The 26,512-nt window shown below is 40.7% G+C and overlaps 1 protein-coding gene across 2 annotated transcripts; it reads left to right on the forward strand.

Annotated features, from left to right (window-relative positions):
• Positions 1-10,902: 10,902 nt before the first annotated feature.
• TXNDC2 (thioredoxin domain containing 2) lies at positions 10,903-13,000 on the forward strand. Of its 2 annotated transcripts, none has more exons than XM_029922420.1 (2): positions 10,903-11,173; positions 11,471-13,000. In XM_029922420.1, the coding sequence occupies exons 1-2, from the start codon at positions 11,071-11,073 to the stop codon at positions 12,772-12,774; spliced, it is 1,407 nt and encodes a 468-aa protein (XP_029778280.1). In that variant the 5' UTR covers positions 10,903-11,070; the 3' UTR covers positions 12,775-13,000. The 2 variants fall into 2 exon arrangements, with proteins under 2 accessions (XP_029778280.1, XP_029778281.1); XM_029922421.1 differs by having other exon boundaries at positions 10,903-11,161.
• The last annotated feature ends 13,512 nt before the right edge of the window (positions 13,001-26,512 follow it).

Here is a 26,512-nt window from a genome sequence, read left to right on the forward strand (position 1 = left end):
CTTTGGTCCTCGAGTCTGTTGTTGTATATGCTGCCCGTGAATCTGCTAAGGTACAGATTAGATTATGGCATTTTCTCAAACCCTTCTGTGACACTCCGCTACAAATTCAATAAAATTCCAGCTGTGTGACATGTTCTGGAATACCCCTCTCGTCTGGGCCCAGCCCCTGTCTCAGCCCAGCATGGGCTTGCACCCTCTCCCGCCCACCTTTACCGCATGGTGGCATGGCCGCTCTTTCCTCCACCAAAAAGACCATCCCAATTTGCTTCTTTCCCCTGGCAGTATACCAGTTGGCTTCAAGGAGCTTTCTCACCTCTCCCCAGGGGAGTAACAGCCTGTCTTCTAATCTCTGTAGAGTTTGGAGTAGCAGATTAGCCCCTGTAAGTTAAAGTCAAACAGTGTTTACCCAAGGTACTACTCTTTTTAATGTTTATTTTATTTTGAGAGAAGTGGGGAGGGAGAGGCAGAGAGAGAGGGAGACAGAGGATCTGAAGGAAGCTCTGTGCTGATAGCCACGAACTGCATGTGGGGCTCGAACTCGTAAACCGTGAGATCATGACCTTAGCCGAAGTCGGATGCTCAACCGACTAAGGCACCCAGGCGCCCTGGAGGTAGTGCACTTTTTGCATTAAACATGGAGTCTGGTATTAAATTATCATTTTAATTTTCCATACTCAGTCTTGTATCAGAGAACCAAGAAGTTAATCAGGTTATTGATTAACCCTCAGAGGGTCAGGAAAAAAGAGAAACTCACAGGCAAGTTTTTCATGAGTGTCTGGTGCATTGCACACCAGGTCCAAGACTGGAGAGTCAAGGCAATCTCTCTTATCTTTAAGAAGCTTACACTTGGATTAGGCAGGATTTATGGATTTGTGCCATGTGACATCATTTCACTAAAAGTGTGGTGCTGACAGGAAGGGATGAGTGGCCAGGATGATGGAGTGTGTGTGCGTGTGACATTTCATTCTTTTATTTCATGTATTTGCAGTGTTCTGAATTTGTTCCTGGTGTGGATGGTTTAGAAAAGTTTTAATGGGGATAATTTCCTTGGCCACTCTCCTGTTTCTCTACTCAGAGGCCAAGCTAAGGATGGTGGTCTGCCAGAGGCTGACAAAGATAACTTTAGCAAAAATGTATTTTTCTTATTACACATGTTGTAATCCATTCATACCTTTATCCTTCCATTCATTAAGAGACCGTGGAATACCATACTCACTTCCAGTGAGAATGAGCTCAGACCCTTCCCAGGATTCTGAACACCAAAGCCACAATTAATATGCTGAGAGATGTTCAATGGGAGCCATTGCCTTGCTCTGCTCTGCTAAGGGTACCATTCCGCTAACTTGCTTGTGTGGCTTCCTTTAGAAGGTGAGTATTACGAGATCCAAGGAACCATGTGCAAAGAGCAAAGTCCCTGCACTTGTAGGAGTGATGAGTTGGGGTCACGTGCATTTTTAAAGTCTCTGAACGGCCTGTGGGTACCAAAACACCATCAAACTGACAACTAACCCAAATCTTACCCGAGTATCTCCATAGTGTTTTAGTAAATATTCACACAGGAGAGCTTTAAACTTTATACCAGAAGTCTTTCTAACCAAAAAAGTGTTCAGTGTTAAATATCAGAACAAAGAGACTGAGTAAAGTCAATAATCCACTCTTCCTTGAACAAAACATAGATAGCATTGTGTCTAGAACTGATGGGGAATGAATGGGGTTCTGACTTCAGAAAGCCAGGAACAAAGGTGCAAGATCCAAACCAAAATACTAATGGTTCATGACAAATCTTCTGTGTGACCAGCCATTTGGAGTAGAAAGGCAGAGCATTCTCTTTGTCTTTTAAAAAATAAAGTTCTTTCCCATTGAAGATGTCCATTCTTGATATTTTGGATAATCTAGAAAACTAGAAGGAATAGTAAGCAATTTACCAATCCACATAAGCACTTAGAATGTCTTAGGAGTTTTTCCAATGTTTGCCATTACGGCACTGAGAAACCAGATAAAAATAATTTTCTAATAGATGTTTAAATGGATTTATGGCTTTATTTATTTTACATGAGCCCACAACAACTTCTTTCAGATTTGGGGGATGTTCTAAAGGCAAGTAGGTTCCTGGAGGGTGAACCCAGTAACATTCAAGAGACACTGAATCTGTGTAATGACTTGCCCAACTAATTGCTTTCTTGTCTCTTTAGGGAAAAATACTTAAACAGCAGTCACATTGATAACAAAAAATAAGGTGGAAATATAAGACACTTAGAGCAACCAATACTGAAATGAAGGCATTTATGAAGATAAACATTCTTCTATATATATATATTTTTTAAATGCTTATTTATTTTTTAGAGACAGAGCATGAGTGGAGGAGGAGCAGAGAGAGATGAAGACAGAGGATCCAAAGCGGGCTACTCATTGATGTCAGTGAGCCAGAGGTGGGGCTCAAACCCATGAACTGCAAGGTCATGATCTGAGTTGAAGACACATGCTCAACCAACTGAGCCACCGAGGCTCCCCAAGCATTCTTATATTTTAGCACCAGGCATAAAATAAACATTCTCTGCTGAGAATAAAATAATTCTTAATGGAGAGTGACTCTCTGTGATGAACACATCTCTACTGAAATGATAGTCTCTATCAGTTAACAGCTATATGATTAGAACCACATAAAACTGTAGTTGAACCTTCTAGTTAAATCCCTTCAGAGGTGCCTGTTCTCAAGTTGCTGACATGTCACTGCAACATGAGCCACCCACATGAAGGATGTCATCTTTACTGCCCACCATGGCCTGTGTTGCCCCGCATCAGGACATGCAATAACTCCCAGCTGGTGTCCCCCTCTTTTATGTAAAGTCTTCAAATACAGAACATCTCAAAGATTAATCCAATAAACCTATGTATGTGTGCCCACCATCCAGAATTAACAAATACTAACATTTGATTTCTAAGCATTTGTGATATGCAGGGCACACACATATTTAATTAAGCAAAGTGAAATTGAATATAATAGACAAAGCTGAAGTCTGTTTTGACCTTTTTCTCAAACCCATTTCTCCTCTCCCTTCACCTGCTCAAAGCAATTCATATAGTGAGTGTTGTATATGGTCTTCAAAGCCAAGTTTTCTCTTTATTTTATATATTTACATATATAAATATGTATACACACATATATGTGTATATCTGTCATATGTATATATGTCTTACTTACATTTTAGAATAGAAACCCCATATTGTGGTGTCTGCTTTCCTCGTTACAACAAAAGCCCTAAGGAAGTAGCCACAGGGTCTACTCATCTTTTTATCTCTGGTGTCTAACCTTATTTGTAGCCTATGTAAATACTCAACAAATGTTGAACTGAATAATATCTGCCAGTGTATTGTAAAACATTATGAAGTGGTATTTACTGGTGCTTTCACAATGGTGAGTGCATATATACATACACACACTTGGATCCCCAGAATAGTCCTAATAGCATTTCTCTGGCCATGGAGCTCTTTCTTCTACGGGGGGCTTCTGCATCTCTTCACTGTGCTCCTCTTTTCACATCCCTATCCATCTTTTCCCTTCCCAACCTTGCTCTGACCCCCTCTGGCCATCTGAGCCCAGGCTCCTGAGACCCTTTGGCTCTGCCAAGGTGGCGATGGCTTCAGGAAGCAGTTGCAAGACTGCCTCCTCCCACCGTTGCCACCAAAGGCACATGGCAATGACATCCAGCTGATTCTTTCTGAGTGCCAATCCTTGACTCTGCCATTTTGGGCCCATTTTCTGGAGCTCTAGATGTCAGAAAAGACAGTGTGTACCCCACTGAAGATGGAAACCTCATCTCCCTACTCCCTTCTGTCGACTCCTCAGTTGTAGCTGCTTTGTGTGGGGTCACATTCCAGCTGAACAGGATGGCCAGTAGGGCTCTCTCTATTCCTGCCTCACTTCTCCAGAATACTGGTTCATTCGTGTAGAACAGTCATGAAGTCAGAGTCGATCATTACTCTTAGCTCCATCCCAGCAGGGTGCCCAGGGACCCTTGGTTAGGTTTTCAGACTCTATAAACAAAATTTTCTTCTGCTCATACCTATCATCTCTTATAAGAGTCACTGCCGATGCCCTGTTCATGCATAGCCTGCGAGCACTCATCTTTATTCTCAAAAGACTAGTTACTGCAAACACCTGCATTTCTCTCAGGTGGCTCAAGTGTCCCTGCAGGAGACAGGCAGAGCATGTGCACAGGGCAAACAGAAGTGCCAGTGTCCCTGGAAAGAGCACTCAAAAGGAAGGAAGGGAAGTATGCTCTGTATTCTTCCCTAGTCCCCAGTGGGAGTGACCACTAGTGCTCACAGTGACAGCTGGCTTGATTCCCTCCCCACTGCTCCACCTGGGATTGTCTGGAGTCTCCTCTCAAATATCTGCACTCAAATTCTTGTCTTAGATCTGCTTCCCATAGTTTAGTTAAAGTGCTTTATTATCTGTTCAGTGGTCAAAAGAAAAAAACCATTGACACATAAATCAGCAAAAATATATATTGCTAAGCAAAAGAAGTCAATCTGAGAAGGCTACGTATTATATGATCCGATTTATATGCCATCCTAGAAAAGGCAAAAGCTATAGAGACAAATCAGTGGCTGCCATGAATTTGCAGGAGGGTGAGGGTTGACCTGAAGCACAGGAGATTTTTTTTAGAGCAGTGAAACTATTCTGTATGGTACTGTAGTGATGAATAATAATAACACCCATTTGTCAAACCTAGAGGACTCCACACCACAGAGTGAACCTTAATGTATGCAAATTTGAAAAAAAATTCAGCCCAGAGGGTAGGGGATTCCAGAATGAAATGCAGAATATGACAAAAGAAAATACTATTACAAATGTATGGCATCATTTCACTGAAGGAGGGGAGGGAAAAGAGAGGCTGACGTAAGTAACTTTGGAAATAAGTAGAAATGATAAGCCTATGAAGACAAAAGGAGCCATACAAAAGCACTGTGTTCTAAGTGAGGAAATTGTTTATCAAGGAGGGACAGGTTAGCCATTCTGAAACCATTCTACGTGTGTGTACTGGAATTGAACAAATAAGTAAATGAGTGGAGACAGTGGGAACCAAGTCACTTTTGGAATAGAAGTTTACAGACAAGCTTGGGGGAAAGGCTGCAATGAACGATGTACTGAATTAAAGTCAAGGACTTCAATATGAAGTCATAGTTAGCCTAATACAGATATTGATATAGAAATAACTATACATGTGTGTGTGCGCACAGATTAGTTACATCTATATATATGGTTCCTAGTTATGCACATTGAGTCTGAAGGCAATGGCATCTGGTATCAACAAGCACACCCAGCTCAGATTTTGTTTTCTAAATACCATTCTCCAGTAAAAGGAAGCAGGCAGGGCTCCTTAAAGAAACAGACGATTCTAGGGATATGGCAATGAATCTATAGAATGAGCCTGGAGCATCTTGTAATACCAGAAGGTAAGAACATGCTCAACAAACAAAACTACGCGTGTGTGTATATCAAAATGACACAAGAGCCAGCTGAAAGTTTTCAGTAGTCAAAGCTGGAATGATTTGAGCAACAAATAAATTTGATAGTACTGGATTATAACCCAAGGCATAAAATAAACATCTATGAGTTGACACTAATGTAAATATATGATTGGATAAATAAATAAATAAATGGAGGATGGGAAAGACAAGCCACGCAAACAGAAAAATTCCAAATACCTTATGTAGATTCTCCTCACTCAAAGAGATGGGGGTAATCCCCACCCCTTGCGTGTAGGTTGTACACAGTGACTTCCTTCCACACTAAGTGGAGAGAGAGTCATTTTATAGCATAGGGACCTGGCAGTCACTGCTTCGGCCAGATGATCAAGTCATCATCAGTGATAAGTGATGCTGGCTGATAACCTTTGAAATTTTATCTCTGATATATTTAATTAATAACAAAGTGATTAAAATGTTAATTTACCTTTGTGGTCTTCCTCCCCAAAATACATAACCCTGGTCTGAGAAATACACCATGTAAACCCCCAATGGATGTACATTGTCCAAAATATGTGACCAGTACTCCTCCAAACTGTCCAGAGTCATGAAAAAAAAAGGAAGTTTGAGAAGCTGTCACAGCTCAGAGGAGCCTAAGGAGATGCAACAACTAAATATAATGTGAGATCCTGGAACATGAAAAGGGATATGAGGGGAAAGCCAATGAAATCTGAATCAAATATGGACTTTAGTTAATAATAACTTATCAGGTATTGGTTCCTTAGTTGTGACGAATGTCCCATCATAATGGAAGACGTTAATAAGGGAAACGTGATGTGGGGTATATGAGAACTCTCTGTACAAGCTTTGCAAGTTTTATGTACATATAAATCTATTCTAAAATTTAAAATGTACATAAAAATACATTATCATGCTACAAGACTGTCTTCACTCCTAGAGGAAAAATTATAAAGCATGTAAGAGGTAAAAGGGCAGAGAACCCTCTCCTCCTTCAATTTTACTGTGGTCGGTATAGAGAGCTTGGGGTCAAGATCCTTTTTAAAATTTTCTCCTAGAGACTCTTTTTTTTTAAAGTTTATTTATTTTGAGAGGGAGAGAAAGAGAGAGAGAGAGAGAGAGAGAGAGAGAGAGAGAGAGAGCAAGGAGGGGAGGAGCAGGGAGGATAGAGAGAGAATCCCAAGCAGGCTCTGTGATAACAGTGCAGAGCCTGACATGAAGCTCGATCCCACAAACCATGAGATCATGACCTAGGCCAAAATCAAGAGTGATGTTCAACCCACTGAGCCACACAGGTGTCCCTACGATTAAGATTCTTTTACTTCCAAATCTTGTATTGGAAATATAATTTCTAGCTGGATTCTTACAAAATACCATATCATAATGGTATGATAAATAACCAAACCAATCTGAATTTTTACAGGGAAAATGTTTTATTACTACATAAAAAATTGGTGGGCACTTTGATACATGCAGTGTATACATAAAAAATTAAAGCTGTAGGGGTGCCTGGGTGGCTCAGTCGGTTAAGCCTCCGACTTCAGCTCAGGTCAGATCTCACATTCGTGGGTTCGAGCCCCTCATCAGGCTCTGTGCTGACAGCTAGCTCAGAGCCTGGAGCCTGCTTCTGATTCTGTGTCTCCCTCTCTCTCTGCCCTTACCCCTCTCATGCTCTGTCTCTCTCTGTATCAAAAATAAATAAAACATTTAAAATAAATAAATAAATAAAGCTGTAAGTAAATATGCATGATTCTTTTAACTATCTGTCTGAGATGGCCCAATTTTTAATAGGTTAGCTAAAAAGATGACTTACAGACCAACTTCACTTTAAATTATTTCCTCATCATATTGGGATCCTCATTGAATTAAATCCTGCAAAGTTTTAGCACTATTATTTTTATGGTTTTTATTATTATCATCCAGATCTGTGGAGGAGGCAATCTTAGAATCAGAAATTCAGCAGTTTATATACAAATATACCATGAGAAATGAAAATCATAAAAGACAAAATTGACTCATTTAACTACACAAAAATGGAAGCATCATTACGTTGCTCCAAATATACCATGAACAAAATTAAAAGACAAACTGAGAGGGGTGCCTAGGTGGCTCAGTTGGTTGAGCGTCTGACTTCCGCTCAGGTCATGATCTTGTGGTTTGTGAGTTGGAGCCCCACAGTGGGCTCTGTGCTGCTGACAGCTGGGAGCCTGGAGCCTGCTTCGGATTCTGTGACCCTCTCTCACTCTACTCCTCCCCTGCTCATGCTCTGTCTCTCTCTATCTCTCAAGAATAAATAAACATTAAAATTTTTTTAAATAGACAAACTGAGAAAGATCATGACAATAACTGGCAAAATGTTAAGGAAATTAATGTATATGGAGATACTTCCCCTTCAAGAACCATTAAGCAATGCTGTGTTATGACAATTTGCAAAGGAAGAAATAGAAATGGACAATAAATATGTTCCAAAATTCAACTTACTAAGGAAATACAAATTAAGATGCTAATGACACAATTTTCTTTGTCCATCACATTGTACTTTCATACCTTGCTGATAGTTACCAACTGGAACAGAAAAGTCTTTAAAATGCCTACTGATTTAGGGATTCCATTTCTAGAATTGTATTCTAAGAAAAAATTAAGACTATGTGAAGAGATTAATCTACAAATGCTTACTGTTATATTGCTTATGCCAGCAAATAATAAAAACGACCTTTATATCCATAAATATGAAATTATTTAAATAAATTGAAGCTCATCCATACAAAAGAACATTAATAAATCATTAAAAATGACTATATAGGTGGGGCACCTGGGTGGCTCAGTTGGTTAAGCGTCCGACTTCAGCTCAGGTCATGATGTCACGGCTCATGAGTTGGAGTCCCACGTCAGGCTCTGTGCTGACAGCTCGGAGCCTGAAGCCTGCTTTGGATTTTGCCTCTCCCTCTTTCTCTAGCCTTCTCCCACTCATGCCCTGACTCTCTCTCTCACAAATAAATAAACATTAAAAATTAAAAAAAAATGATTATATAGGTCAGGGATTGGCTAACTATGCTCTTTGGCCACCTGCCTGTTTTTGTAAAGTTTTATTAGGACACAGACATGCCCATTTGTATGGCTGCCACGTTAGTTTGCTTGGGCTGTCATACCACTGACTGGGTGGGTGACTTAAACAACAGAAATGTATTGTTTCACTGCTCTGGAGGTTCAAAATCCAAAAGAGAGGATTCAAAATATATTCTTACATGAAAAGGATTATAAGAGTATAAATCCAAGAATATACATCATAGTATTGATAGTGGTGATCCTTGAAGATTGTCACTTTGAGTAATTCTTATTTTTTTTACTTGTGTGTTTCCTCATGTTTCTATTATGAGTATGTATTATTTTTGTAATTATAAAACAAAAAAATTGTGCCAGCATAGTGTATAAAATAATAGACTGTCATGTTGTCATTGCAAGCGTGGGGTAGAAATGAATTTCCACTCAGTGTTTATTCCAACTTTAGTATGGCTCCTTGCACTGCAGAAGCTGGAAATCTGAAAACCACATTTTTTGGGACTCCCCTAGGGTACTGGAAACAAAACAGATTCCACCAACAGATGAATCTGTATGTGAAGGGAGCCATCGTCTTGCAATTTTGTGCCCTTTCTGCCCTAGCTTTCTAGTTCAGCCCTAGCTTTGAGCTGAGAGGGCATTGGAGTAGTGTCTGTCTTACCCTTGGATGGCAGCTGGAGCAGAAAGTCAACGATTTTAGCAGCAACTTTCTGATTCTCTGCCTTCCTGATATGGTGAAGGTCACACCCCCCTGGCAGGCAAGGTCTGCAGCACTGCTCATTTTTCTAGGAATTATTCCAGGACATCTAGCCCAAAGGCAGCCTTTCCAGCTATGTTATAATTAGATAACTCTTTCTATGCCTAAAATAGCTGACTTATTGTTTCCCTGACAGAACCACAACTGCAATAAGGGTTCAGGAGCAATTTGGGGACCAGCTTGTGCTAAAGGAGAAAATACATTTTAAGGAAAAAAGATACATCTTATGACAAGTTGAATGAAAATTGTTCAGAGGCATTGACATCGAAGTTGTTTAGAATCCATCTGAATTGCAGAATGAAGAGGAGAAATCATTTGAACAACTCTGCCAAACCTAAAACACAGCTCAGATCCCCAAGTATAAATATACCAGGATCACCAATCTCACTTTTAGGAAGATGTGCAAATATACTGTGGCTTTAAAATTTCTCTACAGTGGATCTCCTTCCTCCATGAGCCTTATCTCAATGAGGACTTGAGGAAGGTTGGTGAGGGGCAGAGATCCAATCTGCCGGTTTGTGGACTTTCAGCCTGATGAACACTTTTTCAGTCTTTCCAATTCCTCCCCTTTTTCCATAATACCTGAGTGCACAGGGCCATGAGGTCTAGTTGTGGCCCAGCCCTCTGCCTCTGATTTCACATGTGAAGCAGCTAGTCTGGCCTCATCCCTAGACTGAGGACTGCTGAGGACCACTGAGCCTATCTAGGGGTTGGGGCACCATGCTTTCACCCACTGGTCGAGTCTGTGACTCCAGTCCTTGCCTCTGGTCACAAATCCCCCTTCATAGTAGCTTCTTGCTTCTTCCTTGAGGACCCTATAGGTCTGCTGTTCTTCGTGGGACACTCACAGCCCCAGCCCTGGCTGTGCAGGGTTTCCAGATCCCTGGCATGTGCACAGCAGGCTGTGGGGCCAGGAGCCTGCCCCAGGCCCAAGAATCCAATCACATCTTCTGCCAGTGACCCATGCTGCCATGTTGTTGTGGAGTCCATTTGAATGTGGGCATTTCCTGGCCTCCCCAATGGAGCCCAGGTGAATGCTCCTCTGCTGTCAGCTTTCCTCTGAACACATCTATGTACCTGTTCTCTTGACTGTCCATCTATTGGGATGGAAGGTGTGATGTTTTCATTTCTTCATCTCAAGTAATTTTTCTGCATCATAATCTACTCTCTTCCAAATAGCTCAAGTTGGACATGTAATGGTCAGGCAGGACTTTTCAGAGGAGGATATCATGGTTAGGAGGCGACACGTAGATAGTTAGAGCGGGTGAGTCAGAAAGGGAAAGCTGGAGCTGGAGAGTCCTAGCGGCAGGTTGTAGGAAAATTGGTTTCGAGTTACCATCTTGGGCAGGGCATTTGGCAAACAGTACCGTTGATGTAGTATTCAGAGAGCTGCTTGGAACCTGCCCATCTACTAGCTTTGTGACCTTGAGCAACTTACATAACTTCTACAGGGCTCAATTTTCTTGTTTGTTAAGTGGGATCATAATGGTACTTACCTCAGTGGTTTGTTGTATTATAGGAAATAATGCCTATGAATGCACATCAGGCACTGGGCACAGCCTACCACACAGCGTGGCCACTATAACCAAGGTTGTCATGAAACTCTCAAATACTACTGCTCTGAGTACAAAGAGGGAAAGCCAGCTCTAAGTACTACCCAAATATAAGTCATTACTCATATTATGATATTAGGTTGGAAAAGCTGGAGAAAGTTGAAGTGTACAGTCTCGTTTCCACTCTGAGGCACATATGAAGTCTGAGTGGACATGGACAAGGAACAGGAAGTGGAAAGTGATAGAGCTGGAGCCCTGGAAGAACCGAACATGAGTGCAGGGAAACAAGAAGAAGCCAATCAAGGTGACGCTAATGGTAAGGGGGAGGTCGGGGTCGGGGAGAAGGGTCACCTTAGAGACCTACGTGCTTAGGGAGCAGGCAGCAGTATTGAAGCAGAGAAAAGTTGTAGTTTTGAAAACACAACTTTACATAAAGATACAAGTAATCACATGTTGCCTGGCCTTCTATTGAATGTGATTTTTCATGGCGATGCATCATTCATAAAACATGTGTGGGCTCTAAGCATGGCATTGGTCTTCTCTGGAATATATGATAAGAATTTTTGCTGTTGTTTCTTCTTTTACATTTTTACTTATTTACTTTTTTGTTCAGAAAGTCCATTATTACAGGGTCTATCCAGCCACGTGACTCCCCTGGTCTCAGAATTCTTGGACTCAGCACACATCCAGGAGAAGGCCTCGGCCTCTGAGACCAACAACATACAACATATGCCTGCAAAGGAGTCCAACGGTCCACACCCCAAGGACATATTCCCATCGGCACAGGGCGGTAACATCTTCAATTCCTCAGCAAAGACCATGCAACCCAAGCAGGCTGGCACGCCCAGTTTTTCAGCAAAAATCATCCCTACCAAGGAGGGCCGTATCCCCAGTTCTTTAGCAAAAACAATCCTGCCCAAGCAGGCTAATACCCCCAATTCTTCAGAAAAAACAATCCCACCCATGCAGGGCAATACCTTCAATTCCCCAACCAAAATCACCCCACCCAGACAGGCTGATACCCTCAGTCTCCCAGCAAAATCTATTCTACCCAAGCAGACTGTCACATCAAAATTTTCAGGAAAAATCATTCTACCCAAGGAGAGTGATACCCTCAATCCCTCAGAAGAAAAGATTCCACCTAAGCAGGCTGATAGCCCCAATTCTTCAGAAAAAAGTATTGCACTCAAGCACAGTGACATCCCCAGTTCCTCAGAAAAAACCACCCCACCACAGGAGGAACGAATGTTGGCTGACTCAGAAGAAAACATCCCACCCGAGCAGGATAGCACCCCCATGTCCCTGGAAAAAGCCATTCTGCCTACACAGGACAAGAGCCCCAGGTTCTTAGCAAAATCTTTCCCTTCTAAACTGACCAACAGCCCCAAGCCCTTAGTGAAATCCATCCAGTCCAAACACATCCCCACCCGTAAGTCCTCAGAAGAAAACATTCCACCCAGAGAGGGTGACACCAAGTGCTCAGAAGACACCATCCAGCCCAAGGAAGGTGACATGCCCAAGTCCTCAAAAGAAGCCATCCTGCCCATAGAAGAAGACATCCCGAAGGCTTCAGGGTCAATGGAGCTTCTGGAGGTAGACTTCGTGAAAGTGATCGTGAGCAAGGAGGACTTTGCGTTGGCGCTCAAGGAGGCTGGGGAGAGGCTGGTGGCTGTAGACTTCTCGGCCAGCTGGTGTGGGCCTTGCAGATCCATCAAGCCCCTTTTCCATTCCCTGTCTGTCAAGTACGAGGACGTGGTGTTCCTGGAAGTGGATGCCAATGAGTGTGATGAGCTGGTGAAGGACCTTGAGATCATTTGCATCCCCACATTTCAGTTTTATAAAAAAGAAGAAAAGGTGGGCGAATTCTGTGGCGCCATTAAAGAAAAACTTGAAGCAATCATTGTAGAATTAAAGTAATTGTGGATTCTGAAAACATTGTACACAGCTGGTGATAGTTTGTGATTTTTTTTATTTACCAAAAAAGATGAGGCATAACAAAAGTGTATGTCTGAATGACCCCCTGCTCATAAATTATTGTTAACTCCACCTTTCCAAAAAGTAGTAAAGCTCTAAAGCGTATTGTGACCATGTTTTCATTGGTAGGAAGTGTGATATTAAAATTTTCTTTGGTGGAGATTGGGAATCCACTTGTGTCCTATTTTTTTATTGTGATTTTTTTGGGAACTCACCCTTGGAAATTCAGTTCATTTGGTGTTAGGTGTGGCAACAGTGGAGATTGACAATTCTTCTGTAGAAGTACATGATTTAAAAATGAATGGAGACTTCTTTTCTCCTGCTTGCATATCTTTGGGGTTTCTGATAGGATACTTTGGGAGATAAAGAATTTGAAAGATTCACATATCATACCTAACCTCCTCCAGGTGCAGGGAGTGCTATGGAGGTCTCTGGAAATCCCATGGCCTCACCAACCCTGTGTGGGATTTGTTCCTGGCAGAGCTGAGCCCAAAGCCAGGTTCTCAAGTGCAGGCCATTTTTTATTAATCATGCCTACAAAAACTAAGAAAGAGCTCGAAACTTCTGGTTTCTCAGACCAAGAGTTGTATTATTCAGGTCAAATTCAAGGTGATCCTCAGTGCCATTATGACATCAGCTCCCTAGTGACAGATTTCTTACTTTGTCTCCTGGTAACTGGGTTTCTAAAAGCTTCTCCCAGATGTCTCAGAGCCCAAAGGCCCAGGTCTGGGTCACAGATGGTGGTTTGGTCCAGAGCTTTTTGTTTAAAAAAAAAAATGTGTATGTGATACACACAGACATAACAGCAAATATTTAATGTATACAATTTTGATGAGTTTGGATATATGTATACACTTATGATATGACCACAGTCAAGGTAATAAATATACCCATCACCTCCAGAAGTTTCCTTGTGTGTCTTCTTTTTTGTTGTGGTGGTGGTGGTAGCGTTAAGAGCATGAAACATGAGATCTAACCTCTTAACAAAATTTCAAATGCGCAATCTGTGTTGTTAACTGCTGGCACGATCTTGTACAGCAGATCTCTAGAACGTATCCATTGTGTTATCACCAAAACTTCTACCCACCAAGCACAACTCCTCTTTCCCCCCTTTATTCCTCATCAGCCACCATCTTATCCTGTCTTCTGCTGGTCCAAAGTGTTTGAAAGAATTTGAGCTGGTTGTCAACATTTCAAAAACCAGAATTCCCTTTAAAATCTTGAATTCTAGCTTTTTTTTTGAAAATTGTAATATCTGGCAATCTGGGCTTGCATTACCTCAAGAAACCAACCTAATCTTAGAGGCTGAGTGGCATTACCTCCCCTAGGTGGGGCATGCATTCTCCAGTCCAGTGGAGAGGAATCTGGCTGACTTTCTTTATGCAGTAGCATGGCAATCCCTATCTTAGGTTAATTGTAGGAGGGGCTGCCCCAGCCACTCCCATCATATGCCTAGGACTCTCCTTAGTATCTCAATCTCATAGACCTCATCTGAGCCCTGAAAAACAACCTCCCAACAATAGAAACAAAATGCCATGCATACCTGGCCTTTTTTTCCAAAAACATTTGGAATGATCTACAAAAAGTTTTAATGATAAAGCTAACAAATTAGTAAGGAAATTAAAAGTAGGAAAATGAGTAAGATGTCATCTGAAGGCTCCTTCTGTTTGAGTGGGAAATTTTGTTTTGAGCTTCTTAGCAGCATAGAGGGGTGAGGAAAGGGAAACACAGTAATATCCAGATGTCATCACCTCGAAGGAGAAAACACTGGAACCTGAAAAAGGAGTCAAAGATTTCCCATAATGAAATTCTTTTTTTCTTTTAATTTTTCAATGTTTTTTAAAATTTATTTTTGAGAGACAGACAGAGAGACAGTGTGAGCAGGAGAGGGTCAGAGAGAAAGGGAGATACAGAATCCAAAGCAGGCTTCAGGCTCTGAGCTGTCAGCACAGAGCCTGACGTTGGGCTCAAACCCATGAACCATGAGATCATGACCTGAGCTGAAGCTGGACGCTTAACCGACTGAGCCACCCAGGCACCCCGCCCCATAATGAAATTCTTGAGTGAAAATGTTCATCTGGGAACCTCTAGATGAGGTTCTTGATATTATTTTGTAGAATAAATTCAGAAGCAATTCTCATATCGTTATTTCTGGTACTAATCTCTCCTAAAAGCCAAAGCTATGATCATAAACCACTTTCCAATGAGAGGATTTGGGTTTTAGGGTGTACAAATATGGAGCTTTTGATTGTCATATAAATGGACTGCTGCTAATGATCCATGTATCTGTTGTTTTCCTCTAGTAGAGGGACTTTCCTCTAACTTTTTTCTCTCAGATGTGTGCCTGTTTTCCATGTATTACTTTATCTGCTTAGACATTTATGAATTAATCCAAACCCTCTGCAACCAGAGCCCCACAGCACTTTAGACTGTGTAGTTTGGAGGGCCAAGCACCCCAAAAATCTCACATTAGTGAGTTATACCAACAGCTATTTCTGGAATAGCTAAAGTTGAAGTTTTTTTTAAAAAAAAATCATAGGTCTTTCTTTAAAAAACAATCTTTTTTTTAAAGTTTTCTTTATTTAAGTAGTCTTTATACCCAATATGGGGCTTAAATTCATGACCCCAAGTCACATGCTCTACTGACTGAGCCACCCAGGCACCCCTATCCTACGTCTTTCTATATATTTAGGTTACTAAGTGGTAGCATGGACAATGAACTAAAGAAAACACTGGAAAATAATCATGGTAGATTTTCCAGGTGGCTTTATACTATTCCTGATATAAATCAACGAGGAAGGCAAAGCACAACTCTGCAGGGCCAACACATACAGAGCCAGTGTGAGGCTCTCAGACAATCTAATTTGATCCAGGGATAAAATCTTAACTACCAGAGATTCGATTCATATCCTTCAAACTACCCACCCTAAGCACCATTTCTCTGAATTGTTTGGATAATAGTTAAAGAGTAACCAGGTCAAAGTTATGTTCTCTGGCACAAAGCTTGAGTATGGACATTCTGTTTTGCTAATTAAGAGTCATACACTTAAAAAAAATGAGCCAAGTAATTGTTATCATCTCTAATATTGAGCATGCAGGAGAAATAAGAAGCATTACTAGTGACAAAGGAGATTCCAGATAATCATATTGGCTGCAAATGATGATAATCTAACTAGAGCCCTAACAAGAATCAGTGGAAAACCTGTTTGGTTGGATAAGAAAATGCAACAAAGTGGCAGTATTCAGAGTAATCTCCAAAAAAACCCATAATAGCTTCCTTTTGATTCAATGATAAGCAGTGGGTATCATGGGAAAAGGTCTCATTTACAACAGTGACAGAAAAGAAAATATCTGGCAACAGTCCCAACAAGAACAGTAAAGACTATTAAGACTAATTCTAGGGGCGCCTGGGTGGCTCAGTCGGTTAAACCTCCGACTTCAGCTCAGGTCAGATCTCACGTTTGTGGGTTCGAGCCCCACATCAGGCTCTGTGCTGACAGCTCAGAGCCTGGAGCCTGCTTCCTGTTCTGTATCTCCTCTCTCTGCACCTCCCCCTCTCATGCTCTGTCTCTCTCTGTATCAAAAATAAAATAAAAACATTAAAAAATACATATATATAAAAAGACTAACTCTAGGGGCACCTGGGTGGCTCAGTCCATTAAGCATCCTACTTTGGCTCAGGTCATGATCTCCCAGGTTGTGGGTTCGAGCCCCCATTGGGGTTCTGTGCTGACAGCTCAGAAGCCTGGAGCCTGCTTTTGATTCTGTGTCTCCCTCTCTCTCTGCCCCTTTCCAACTTGTAGTCTATCTCTCTCTCCCTCTATCTCAAAAATAAACATAAAAGAAAAAAGACTAACTCTAAACCCTTTGAGAGGTACTCAACAAGCAGGTCTGAATTAAGTGAGACACCGTCCATTTTCCACGTAGAAGAGAACGAGTAAAAAATGTTGACTGAAAAATGTTGACTCTAGGCGTGCTATTAAGCATCTGGCTTTGGATCAGGTCATGATCTCATGGCTCATGAGTTGGAGACCTGAATTGGGCTCTGTGCTGACAGCTAAGAGCCTAGACCCTTCTTCAGGTTCTGGTTTTTTTTCTCTGCCCCTCCCCCTCAAAAACAAATAAACATAAAAAAAGAGAAAAATGTTCAGTCTTTCCATTTAATTAGTAGACTTAATGTAATCCCAACCAATACTTCAATGAGATCACTGGGACAACCTGACAAAATACTTAAAAATTCAAGGATAGGGAGGAAAAAGTCTTAAGAAGTAATGAAGAAAGATGTGCCCTATCAGTATAATATATAATTAGTATAGTAATTGGGGTGCCTGGGTGGCTCTGTCAGTTAAGCTCAACTTGAGCTCAGGTCATGATCTTACGATTTGTGAGGTTGAGCCCCACATCAGGCTCTGTGCTGACAGCTCAGAGCCTGAAGCCTGCTTCAGATTCTGTGTCTCCCTCTCTCTGTCCCTCCCCTGCTTCCTCTCTCTCTCTCTCAAAAGTAAATAAAACATAAAAAAACTTTTAAAAAATTAGTAAAGTAATTGTATAGTAAGGGTAGGCATACCAATAAAAGTGTTAACAAAGAAAGAAAATAGAGTAACGAAATAAAATAACTAACCAAAAACCAGACTTCAGTATATAAGCAGTAATGTATTAACAAAGAAATGTTTCAGTTTTATGGAATGTGAGTGGATAATTTTTTTTAAGTGTTAAACATTCAGATTTCTAGGCCGTTGTGGTTGGAAAAATCAGTTTCAGAAGTTGTGGCTGGGGGTCCAGGAATCTCTCCTCATAGTCCAAGTTCAGTGCCCCCACAAGCTCCCATCCTGTGCTCACTGTAGTCCAAAACATGTTTCCTCCAGACAGTTGCTCTTCTGTACAACATGGCCTTTATCTCATATCCAGTCATCTTCCTAGAGACCTACAGCCCTAGCCCATGAAGATTATCTTATCCTCAAATTGGTTACCTTCCCACAGCATTTCCTTTCTAAATCTCAGTTACTCAGTTTGGAAAACCACTGCCAGAGAGAGAGGGCTGTCTGTTTTATGGGGGTGGAGGGAATCTTTGCTGTCCAATTTCTATACAAGAGGCTACAGCTTGGGCAGTTTCAGTCTCCTTTGAGATCTCACCACTAGCAGAAATCCTCATTAGCATGCCCCTTATTTTTCTGATAAATCCAGAGCATTACTGTTCAAACAAACACTCACACTCCGCAACATATCCAAGTCATGGGGCCACATTTGGTGCCACTGCAACTAGACTGGGAGTTACCCTAAAAATGTTGTTAGAATCACCCTTATCCCAACGTATAAATTCTTATGAAAAACTCAACCCAATGAGAAAAGGCATATCAAAATCACATATCAAATTCCTTTTAAACATACCTTATCACTTCATTTTAATCCAATCTGATTTTCTTAAGAACTAAATACTACTCTGTGAACAAGTAATAACTTGGTGACTTACTCAGATGACAAATGATAACATGTAAGTTTCACCCAACATGTCATATGGAATATGAATCAAAAGAGAATACAGAACACTTATGAAGCAGATGCTCAGAAAGATGCAAAGGAGACAGTCTTGGGGTCTGTTTTTCTAAGTGAGGCTTTTGAACTGTATTTTTCTGTAAGTGTGAGCAATTTAACAGTGGAGGGTCGCATAAAATACTCCTTGGGTGCTCCACACTTGGGTACCTTTTTGAGGCAGAAATATTTATTTTATTATATTTTTTAATGTTTTATTTATTTTTGAGAGAGAGAGAGAGAGACAGCGTGAGCAGGGGAGGGTCAGAGAGAGAGGGAGACACAGAATCTGAAGACAGGATCCAGGATCTGAGCTAGCTGTCAGCACAGAGCCCGACGCGGGGCTCAAACCCATGAACTGTGAGATCATGACTTGATCCGAAGTTGGACGCTTAACCAACTGAGCCACCCAGGTGCCCCAGAAATATTTATTTCAAATAAATCATATTCAATAAATATTTAAAACTTATTGTATATTATTGCCTAGAGAATTCTTTTGTGATTTTTGGCAGATTTTGAAGTTTCCCAGCTCTTTTAAGGGAACTGCAGGATGGCATAGTCAATGGAGATAAAAGTTAACTGAAAAAATAAAATAAACCAAAAGGTACAGGAGAAATTAGGCTTCAATTTTTCAAAGAACAGAGGCACTTTAGTCAGGAGATCCTTTAACACCCACAGTGAAAATTGTCGCCCGGTGGAACAACGACAATTGTTGGGATCAAGATATCCGGGAGCCAGAGAAAACCCAACACTGTAGCTTCCAGGTTTAGGAAAATAAGTATTTTCAAATTCCAGGTGGGAAAAAAGATGATTTATTTGAAAATGAAAAGGCTGATATTAGAAAATGATATACAAGAGGAAGTTAAGTTTGGTGAAAACAGGCAGTGATTGAAATGAAGAAACATGAATTGTGAGCACTGGAAGAAACCGTGATCATTCTATCATATATTGATTAGAAGTGTCTTACTTTTATACATACAAGTTGAGAGTCATCTTCTCTTAGGTTAAGATGGTGATTTCAAGTAAAAGGGAGATCTGGCTTGGGGAAGAACGGAGAAGGGCACAGAGCAGTTCCGCAGGTCTTCATTGCTCTTTTCCTCAATGCCCCTGATGGGTCAGTGGCCTCTGGGGAGCCACTTCACTAGTGGGGCTTGAAGAAGATGGAAAGGACTGTTTCTCTCTCCTGTGCCCCAGGAAGGCTGCAATGCCTTGGTGTTTGAAAGGCAAAGCTAAATGCAAACCTAATGACTCAGAGATCAATATTTTTCACTGACATTAGAAAGATAAAGAAGGAAGTCACCAGTTAGCTAATGATTCTTAGTTTAGAAATGGCAGATGAGGTTAGCTGCCTCCCAGGGAAGGCTTTCAAGATTTCCCTTAAATCAGGCCAGTTAACAATGGCTAGGCTGTGGTATGTTGTCATGCTATCAGAAACAGCGAAATAATTGGAATTGAACAGCATAGTACAACAATTCAACATAAATGGATGTCTTAATCTCCCTATGTTCCTTTCCCTAATAAATGTGGTCTCTTTGTGTGAGCCCCAAATTACTCCTATGATAAAGATGCTTACTTTCAAGCAATCTCTGTTTTGGCATCTGAGGTTTTTAAAAAAGTATTTATAGCGGTGCCTGGGTGGCTCAGTCAGTTGAGCGTTCAACTTCGGCTCAGGTCATGATCTTACAGTTCGTGCGTTTGAACCTCACATCAGGCTCTGTGCTGACTTCAGCTCAGAGCCTGGAACCTGCTTCAGATTTTGTGTCTCTTTCTCTCTCTGCCCCTCCCTGTTCATGCTCTGTCTCTCAAAAATAAATAAAATGAGGGTTACCTGGGTGGCTCAGTCAGTTAAGCCACTGACTTCGGCTCAGCTCAGACCTCACCTTCATGGGTTTGAGCCCCGTGGCAGGCTCTGTGCTGACAGCTCAGCCTGCTTCCAATTCTGGGTCTCCTTCTCTCTCTGCTCCTCCTCCTCTCATGCTCTGTCTCTCTCTGTATCAATAAAACAATAATAAAATAAATAAATAAATAAAACAATAAATAAAACATTAATAAATAAATAAATAAAATGTAAAAAAAAGATAAAAATAAATAAATAAGTAAATATTTATAAATCCAAATTATAATTCTACTCCATTTGGGATTGCAAATATATACATATATACCCATAGAAAAATGCTAAAATGAAGTTGGTAGTTATATAGGTTGGACAACATCTGCCATCAGTCATCCTCTTCCAGTCCCATCAGTGTACTGATTTTTTTCGTATGTGCTTTAAAAAAACAACAACCAGGATTTATTATGTGAGGTTCAGATAGTGTGCATGTTTGTCACTGATATTCATGTTGAAGGCAGAAAGATAGGTGTACATGTCAGTAGTGAGCTTTATTCACAGCCAATGGATAAACTGTTCTGAATGCAGGGAATATTCAGAGCCCATAGGCTGTCTCCTGGGAAGCCTACTTAGAGGTGCTCATGAAATGGAAAACTCCTGCATTTTTAATTAAAATCAATAAGTTGATTTTTAATTCTTAGGATTCTTCTAGTCTTTACTGACTTGCTTAGATATGTGCTCTTGATAACTCTAGTTTATCTTCTTGGATGGAGATTCAATGCCTTTTCAATAATTCAAGTGAAATGTGTCCAAATGTCTCCGCTCTAGGAGGAATAGGACTTGAGCTGACCAGCAAGAGAATAGGGAGTTCCTGAAGGCCAAGGGCTGAGAGGTCTCTCTTGTCTCAGGCAGCAGAGATAACTACACAGTTGAAAATGAAGCACTAACAATGAGACCCAAGGAGCCAGGAGGGGACTACAGAAGTTGCCCAAAATATAGTGGTGATCAGTGAGTATAAAAGTCAGAATCTGGTTACTGGGCATGGAGACATAATTGGCTCAGGTGAGATGACACATGGAGGGTGTGTGAAGTGGAGGGAGCCATGACCTGGGACAACCACTGGTGAATGGGGCAGAGGTGTGGTGCAGAGCTGGGTCACCTTGACTTCAAGAGACACAGTCAGAATGGAGAAGATCTCAGCATTTGAGTGCAGCCCTGGCAATACCATTATTATATCTTTTCTGAGTAGATCATTGGGCTACTATCATATTTCATAAGAAACTTTTAGAAACTGTAACCAGATTAGGTTTACCAATCTCACTGTAAATTAGGTAATAGGATGGGTGTCCAAAAAGTCTATTTGAAATACAAGATATTTAATCTCATAATGGAGTTTGCTATCCCTTTGATTAAAGACAAAACAGTTTGTTAATGTATGCGAAAATTTTTTTTGACAATTTTGGGTCCTTGACCAGTGGGGTAAGAACTATCATAGTGGGTAAGGCTAGAAATGAACATATAAAACTGCCCTCATTCCCCAGGTCACAATAGTAAGTAAATCAGTGCAATATTGCATCACAGAGATTCATGCCTATGTTAAAGCCTGAAAGGATACAGGGTAGTGGTCACATCTTCATCTGAAGAGCCAGTCTGGCACCTGCAGAAAATGGATGGTAGAACACCACAAGCTATAGTTCCCTTGAGGCTGCTGGACAGAGGCAGTATTGATGCTAAAGCAGATTAATAAGGCTTCAGGTACATATTATGTGGCCAGTGATTTGGCAAATATGTTCTTTTCCATTCTGAAAAAAACAACATACTGTATTCATGTGGAATAGGCAGCAACATTCATTGACTGTTATGCTCCGAATTATTTTGAAATTGTCCATCCTCTGTTATAACATAGTATGAAGAAATAGGAACTGTCTGGACATCCTGTATAACAGTGATCCATTACATCGATGACATGTGATGGAGCAGGAGGACAACAGGAAAAGCTAGTGTATGGGAGGCCCTGGCAGGTTGGTGGAAATTCAGGGACCTGTCATTCAGGAAAGTTTCCAGTGATCAGATGTCTCCAGATTAAAAGATAAATTCTTGCTTTTGCATCCCCTACCACAAGGAAGAAGTACAGCGCCTGGTATGTCTCTCTGGTTTCTGGATGCAACACATTTCACATTCACATTGAGAGCACTTCTCTGGCTCAGATGACAAAGGAGAAAAGACCTCCAGCTTTGAGTGGGGCCCCAAGCCTTGCTATGTGGCCCATAGGATCCAGCAGAGTCCATGGTGTTGGAGGTGTCAGTGGTGGGAAAAGAGGCAGTAACACAGCTGATGGCAAGCTCTGGTGTTCTGGAGCATGATCATATCACCTGCAGCAGATACTTCAATACTTTTTGAAAAACAGATCCCGGTGTGTCACTGGGACGCCAAGTGACTATGTACCTGGGACTGCCCCTTAGGAGCTGCCATAATGATTTCTGTCAGGTCCACCATGTCATGAAGTTGGATGGGCCCTGCAGCCATCCATTATGAGGTGGGCGTCATACGTCTGGGATTGAGCCCAAGCAGGAAGAAGAGTACAATTAGATTGTCTGAACAGGTAGCCCAAACTCTATGCCACTCGTGGTGGAGGCCTCACCACCAGCTCACATCCATGGCCACGTGGAGGTTCTGTATACTAGCTCAAGAAGAGGAAAGAGCTCAAACTTGGTTTACACATTGGTCATCTCAGTATATGGGTGCAAGGTGAAAATAGACAGGTAGTTGTATTACAGCCACATTTCAGAAAAGATAAAAAAAAAAGTGGAGATGAGGATCCCAGGGTGCACCTCTCTTGTTCCTATCCTGTAGCTACTCCTCTGCAAGGCTTTGTGGTCAGAAAGGACAGATTAGAAAAACTGCAGGGAAAGGAGATGAAGGGATCTAGCAGTGGGGTCTAAGGTTGATCTAAAACCACTGGCAAAAAGTCCAGGTCCATCTGTCCACCCTAAGTCTTAACTTGATATAAAAAGGTCTGAGAGTACAGAGCATGGGCTATCAATAAGAGAATTAAAAATATGCTTGTTTGGGGATGCCTGGGTGGCTCAGTCGGTTGAGCATCTGACTCTTGATTTTGGCTCAAGTTTGTGAGTTTGAGCCCCGTGTCTGGCTCTGTGCTGACAGCACAAAGCCTGCTCAGAGTTCTCTCTCTCTACCCCTCCCCAACTTATGCTCTGTCTCTCTCTCTCAAAAATAAATAAGTAAACATTTTAAAAAATGCTTGTTTTAAAGTAGTCTTTGAAACACATAGCTTTTGGGGAAAAACAAAGCAAAAAAGAAGGAAATTTGTCAACATCTAAAACTACATATATACTTACCTTTGATCTAAAATTTTCATTTGAGTTTTCAGGTCAAACTGTAGACCTCTAACAATATGAAAAGACACACACACACACACACACACACACACACACACACACACATATATGGTCATTTACTGAAGCCTTAGTTGCTTATCCAAAATATCTGAAACAGCCTAAATACTCGTACATGGGAGAGCAGTTGAGGAATATCTGCCCCATGGAGATTATGCAGATATAAAGAAGAGTGAGGGAGCTCTCTATGAACTGATATGGAGTGATTTCCAGGATATATTAAGTGAAAAAAGCAAAGTATGAAAAAGAATATAATATTTAGCCCTTCAAGTAAAAATGTGTTATACTAGAAAATACACATGTATCTGTTCATTATGCCACAGGAGGAAAAAAAGAATATTTTTTGACTCTTAAGAGCCATATCAATGCTTCACATACCCCCAAAATAAGTAATTGAAGCAAACGGGATGGGAGAAATGGAATACAAACAGTAAAAATAAATTTAATTGTATTATAAGTGAATAATACATAGGGAATAGTAGAACCATGGTGAAATAAGTGAGAAAGAAAAGCACTTACATAAGTAACCTTGGAAAACAGTATATTAACTGTATACTATAAAGTATACCTTTACTGTAAAGTATAAGACAATATGAACTGTACAGAAATATCCTATCGTAGTCAGTAAATCTGCTTTTTACAGCAGTATGGGTTAGTATTCTGAGATTCCTCTATGTGCATTCTAGGATTGAGCAAATAAGTACATTTTTATTGTGGGTAATGAGAATTAGGTCTCCTACTATCTTACATGAAAGAATTTACAAATAAGGAGAAGGAAAGCTAGAATGAACCCTGTGATGTTAGATTGGGATGGAGGGTATCAGATGATCATCATTTTTAAGATGATAGATAGATAGATAGATAGATATAAACTTTATGGAATTCCTAGCTTTGTCCATGAAAGGGCCTGAGGGCAATGACACTCCAGTAGCATGAGCACGTCTAGGAGCCAATCTTGGTTTTTAACTGTCATCATCCAGTAAAGGAGATCAGGACCCCCAGGGACTTAGCACGGAAAATGTATGATGATCCTGAAGGAGCTGCCACTGGCCAAATGTGGGACAAGGTGAGCAACAACATAAAGGGTAATAATAGTGGGTTATAATAAAATAAATTTCCGTGAGTCCATACTTACATAAATAAATGGATGAATAAATAATGATGGAAAAGGGACAGTTGTTCCTCACAGTAGATTCCAATGAGCAAATGTGGAAGGAATTATGGAAACATAACCACTTGTTCCAGGCAAGAATCATATGGATACTAAAATAAGTGAGTGAAAGTTTGATCAGAAACTGAGCATCTGCAGAGTCTCAAAGTGTCGTGTTACAAGATACTTATCTCAAAGGGAAAAATAGTAACTTTACAGTGAGAAACCTGGCAGACACCACCTTAATCACATGAGCAAAACTATGAAAATCAGAAATAAACTGGCATTATGTACATTTGTTTGATTGTACCAAGAAGGGCTGGCTATCACTGCTGTATCCTTGCTAAAAATGCAGAACCTCAATCCAAACAAGAGGAAAAAAATCAGACAAACCCCAAATTTGAGGCATTGTAAAATTATTGGCCATTACTCTTCAAAAATGTAGAGGTTATGATCGTCAAAAAAGACTGAGGAATTGTCCCAGATTGGAGGAAATGGATATAGATCACAACTAAATGCAAGATGGGGACCTGAACTGTATGCTGGACAAGTCAGAGGACATTAATGGGAAAACTTGGAGAAATTCCAAGGTCTATGGACTAGTCAACAATATAGAAGCAATATTGTTTTCCTGTTTTCAGTAATTATTCTAGGGTTATGTAAGATATTAACTTTAGGGGGAGCCAAGGGAGAGCAAGGCATAAATGGAACTCGATGAACTCTTTTTGCAACATTTCTGTAAGCCTAAAATTATTTCCAATTAATGATTAGAAGAGAATAAATGTATATTGAATACCTTCTGTAACTCAGGCTCTGTTCCAGATGCTGGAGATACAGCAGTGAACAAACTGAGGTCCCTGCTCTCAGAGCTACATTGTTATAGGCCTCATGTTAATCACTGGCCATTTGAAATAGAGACAACAAGAATACGATCTTTACAGACTTATTCTGACTCAAGGTTTACATAATTTATGGTGACAATCCGCTTCCATCTCAATGGTTTCATAAAAGCTAAGATACAATCAAGGACCGAGTATTGTTTACCACATTGCCAAACAATTCTGGAATTTATATACTGGTTTCTAAAATGGCATGGGGACTAAGTCTTCTTGGTGAGCATAGTCTAATTTCAGCATAATGCATTTCTTCTGAAATTGAACCATGCTGGTAAGATTGATGTGTGATAAACCACACATTATCTGGATTGCATTTTATGAGTAACTATAGAAATGTAAAGAACAAATCATACACATTAAAATTCATAGCTCGCATCTGAATTTCGATTTCATTTCCATTCTTTAGCTTTATATTTCCTCAAAATCTGTGATTCTATTGATGTTTCAGCCTTATAAAAAACAGAATGATTTATATATCCCAGGTGTTTTGTGCTTGAATTTATTTGTCTGAGTTGTGTCATATCACCCTTTCTTGGTGAGGAAACTGGGCAAGGGGTAGCCTGGTGGGTCAGTTCTGATGATGACTCTGGTCCCTGACCACAGAGTGCCATTGTAGGGGTATTGAAGAAACTCTGTAATGTGAAACTGACCAGAAATGAGGATAAGTGCTGTAAGTCTGGAGTCAGAGCTCTGATGTTTAGGTGACTTATTCTTTGCCCACGTGGGCCAGCACTGGTGGGCCAGTCACATAAAGGGAGTTGAGAGATGATAAATAGAATGTGAAAAAAAAAAAAAGACAACATCTGTGTTTTTCCAAGGGTTCAAGCCTTTATTTCACATCTGTAAGGAAGTAAAATCT

This window comes from Suricata suricatta, chromosome 14 (assembly GCF_006229205.1).
Source record: "Suricata suricatta isolate VVHF042 chromosome 14, meerkat_22Aug2017_6uvM2_HiC, whole genome shotgun sequence".
In the NCBI taxonomy this organism is placed as follows: Eukaryota; Metazoa; Chordata; class Mammalia; order Carnivora; family Herpestidae; genus Suricata; species Suricata suricatta.

What these genes read in the sequence shown, in the direction of transcription:
- TXNDC2 (XM_029922420.1), top strand. Translation starts at nt 11,071, where the DNA reads ATGGACAAGGAACAGGAAGTGGAAAGTGATAGAGCTGGAGCCCTGGAA. An exon ending in CAATCAAGGTGACGCTAATG is followed by an intron (nt 11,174 to 11,470) that starts GTAAGGGGGAGG and finishes TTTTTTGTTCAG; the next exon opens with AAAGTCCATTATTACAGGGT.